The sequence below is a fragment of the Cryptotermes secundus genome, unplaced genomic scaffold (assembly GCF_002891405.2).
Source record: "Cryptotermes secundus unplaced genomic scaffold, Csec_1.0 scaffold1069, whole genome shotgun sequence".
Lineage (NCBI taxonomy): Eukaryota > Metazoa > Arthropoda > Insecta > Blattodea > Kalotermitidae > Cryptotermes > Cryptotermes secundus.
This window is the reverse complement of record NW_019718281.1, coordinates 133,579-137,438: the sequence shown is the minus strand read 5'-3', so window position 1 is coordinate 137,438 and position 3,860 is coordinate 133,579. Positions and strand designations below refer to the sequence as shown.

Here is a 3,860-nt window from a genome sequence, read left to right as displayed (position 1 = left end):
AAAACTGTGAATGCTTCATCACAAGCAAAACCAATTTTCCAAAAAAGTACCAAAAAGGTTCATAACCATTTTTTTAAAAGTAAAGTAGCGTGGAGGCCCTGTTGTTACCCCAGTGAAACGAAACCTCCTATTCTAATTTAGTTTTATTGTGCATTTTACGACTTTAGAAAATATGCTCTTATCTGCAATGAATTGAGCCTACATCAGTGCGCTTGGTGCTCTTAAAAGGAAACAATTTTCTAACAAGAAATAGTATAGAAGAGGAGTTACAGAACCTTGTAGGAGACAATTTTGAGTATTCCAGTCCGTTGTGAATGTGTAGTTTCACAGTAGTGGCGCCACTGTACAAAACATGGATGAGTGTCTCGATGCTTGGTGACGATGATATCGATATACTGTTCGTTACCTTCAGCTGTCCACTTTTCTAATTGCGTAGTTTACATTTTTGGTAATAGATGGCCTCCTTGAACCTACAAGAGCAACGTGGATTTTTGGATGTTTCGATATCATGCAGTTATCGAAACATTCGATTTTGACAGTAAGTAAATGTTATGATTTGTTTGATTGTTTTGATTCGTGGGAGTAGTTTCACTTTATTAAGAGGTGAAGCAGGAAAGTTTACATGTCAATGCATTACATATTATACAGCTTAACGTTGAGAAGCATGTAATATGTTTCTTGGTGATATGGTCCAAATTCATGGCATGAGACCTGTCAGCTAATTTGTAAAAATATAATGCACTATTATCGCACAGTTTATTGGACTATGAACATAGTGAAGGAACTTCAAAGTCCTGTCATATTAACGTAATTTTTTAATTTAATTCCCTTGGGGGGGAGGGGGGCTCTCGACATGGCGGCCACTGATTGGACATACTAACGTAAAATTTTATCTGGTTGGAAAGGAGAAGAAATAGTTTCTAATATTTTTATAATTTTGCTTCAAATGGAATAGGTTAGGGTAATAGCCATAATTTAATTTTCGTAGTGATTGTAGTGGGTGCAGTAAATTTAAACATCACATATTTTGTGTTTGTACATACCTGAGTGGATTAGAAAGAGATTCAGTACATCATTTATAGAGATTTCCTATATGTAACAATAGTTTTCGGCATGGACATGATTAATTATGTCTTGGTGTTTTTCTAAATGTGGGGTACCATCCGCAGAGCAGCTGTTTAGGATAATTCATATTTATTTATTTACTTCATATCCATGGATCATTATACATGATATAGGACAAGTCAGATACTTTACAATACAATAAATAAGAATAATAATAATGTAATAAATAATATAATCATATACTAAAATAATAATAAAATATTAAGTCTAATAATAGAACTGATATAATCGTTTAACACATGACACCGTTGTATGCCTCAAGACCCAATCCTTCTATCCTCGATCTTGTTCCTGTAAGAAAAAAATACAGAACATGGCAGTGGGCATTCCTATAACATGCACTAATATTAAAATCTACAAGTTAATTATTCTTGAAATTATGTTTACAAGTGATTAGAACTAGGATTTGACCCCAAACAAGAGAAACTCGTCTATACTATAGAAACAATGATCAAGTAGGAATGTTTTCAAAGTCTTTTTAAACTTGTATAGTACTGGTATCTCTTTAATATACTGTGGCAACTGATTTAACATATTAAGTCCAATATTATTGAAATTGTTTTTGTATAGACTCGCATTACCTGGCACTATGAACAAGTCATCTCTTCTCCTTGTACTGTGCAAGTGTATTCCTGAATTGGTTATGAAAACATTCGAATTGGTTTTTATGTAAACTAGAAATTCCGATATATACAGACATCATAAAGGTAATATATGTAATTTAAAATATTGTTTACAACAAATAGTTTTTGGGATTTGTATCATAGCTCTAATAGCTCTCTTTTGCAACCTAAAGATCAATTTTGCATTTCCTGAATTGCCCCAAAATATCAATCCATATAGTAACAAGGATTGAAAATACACATAATATAAGGTGCACACAATCTCTAACCCTGACACTCTTTTGACTACTTGTAAGGCAAAACATATTTTACATAATTTATTTGCTAGTTGTTGAGTATGTGCAGCCCACCTTAGATTCTTATCCAGCCAAATTCCCCCAAATTTTGTATGTTCTGTATAATTGATGACTGCATCATAGAGCTTTATTGATGGGCATTCAACTTGCACTTTTTGAGGTTGGTGAAAGGATATTGCTGTTGTTTTCTCTTTATTAATAATTAATCCGTTCCTTTCAAACCACTCTGTGAGTGCATTTATTGTTTTATTTGTTTTCCTTTGGACATCATTAGCACTATTTCCTGCTATAAGGATACTAATATCATCAGCAAAGAAACGTTGGTCTTCCATGTTCAATGCTGGCTACTAGATCATTGATATATAGCAAAAACAACAGCTGAATAATTATGATATCTGCTTTTAAAAGGATGAACAAGTGAGGTGGTTGAAGCCTAAAATCCATTCACACTTTAATATTAGATTCAGCTGCAAAAGCTAAAGATCAAGGACCTGGATTGACCCCAAAGATGGAGGCAATACATTCCACCAAAACATTGGTATCCATCTGCAGAACCGTGTGACGTCACATGCCATGAAGTGTAATCTGAATACTGCTATGAGAACAGTCTCATAAAATAGGTTTGACAAATTTTGTTTTGTTTCAGTAACGTTTTCAATATGGCCACTGACCCACTGATGTTTGCACAGGATGATTTAGAATCTGGAGGAAAGCCATGGATAGTGAATGATTTTTCATATAATAATAATGTCATGCAGGCTGCAGTCAATATCCGCATGGGTAAGTACCTACACGTATTTTCTCATTTCCACATATTCTCATCAGGTAAGTCAGTAAGAGCACATAAAAATATTTTGAAGCATCAGGTTCCCTTTAATGACAGAAGGGACTATAGCAATATAGCAGTATCTCTTCTTACAATTCTGCTCATCACAGTGTATTTAAAAATGGCTATCTGAGTCATTGCTGTTTTGCTCAGGTTTTCTTCGGAAAGTCTATGGTTTGTTATCACTCCAGCTGTTGATGACTGTCATTGTGAGTGGGACCTTCATGTTCATCCCTGCTATACGCAGCTATGTACAAACCAAGTAAGTAAGGAGAACTGTGTTGACATACATTCCTCAAATTTTAACTCAAGCAACAAAACACAGTTCCTGTCTTTGTCAAATACTGATGCTTTCTGTAGATAAAGAATGAAGAGATCTAAGATGCATGTTCACGTTATATCAGTGGGAGAAGGAAGGAAGAAGCTCTGAATGCTAAAACATAAAAAAGGGCTCATGATTACCAGTCTCTCTGGTGACATGAGCTGAAGTTTAATGTATCATAATGGTCCATCTAATGTAGCAGTATATCAAACTGACAATGTTTAGCTGAATTGTTCGTTAAAACAGATTATAGATTTATATGAAGATATTTGCTAATATGCTGTGTATTTAACAAATGACAGTTACCTTATGTGATACCTGCTTAATTAAACACCACATTCATTCATTCATCAGTAATCTGTCAAGACGACAGGTCCACAGTCTCTTCCAAAACAGTTCCTCCACTTGATGCCATCTAGAGCTTTCACCTTCAAATGAGAATATCCTATTCTGTCCCCAAGGTCATCCAGCATCTTCTTACGTCTTCTTCCTCGTCTTCTGGTCACTTCTACCCGCCCCTCTATCTTTCCTTCAGTAACTTCTTTTAGAAGGCAGTTTCTGCGTTAAACATGACCAATACAATTAGCCTTCCGTTTTCTTATTTCGTGTAGGATATTCCTCTGCTCACTGACTATAATTAACACTTCTTCATTTCTCACATAATAGGT

The 3,860-nt window shown here is 34.7% G+C and overlaps 1 protein-coding gene across 5 annotated transcripts in view; it reads left to right on the top strand.

The window, feature by feature from the left end:
• The first annotated feature begins 447 nt into the window (after positions 1-447).
• The window catches only part of LOC111875530 (protein lifeguard 4), a 14,425-nt gene continuing 11,012 nt past the window's right edge, over positions 448-3,860 (top strand). The window contains exons 1-4 of one of the 5 annotated variants that reach the window (XM_023871885.2): positions 836-955; positions 1,696-1,832; positions 2,691-2,824; positions 3,024-3,132. In XM_023871885.2, coding sequence (XP_023727653.1) covers positions 2,704-2,824; positions 3,024-3,132 — 230 coding nt within the window. In that variant the 5' untranslated portion in view covers positions 836-955; positions 1,696-1,832; positions 2,691-2,703. The other 4 variants (XM_023871870.2, XM_023871878.2, XM_033755886.1 and 1 more) reach the window with 4 other exon arrangements.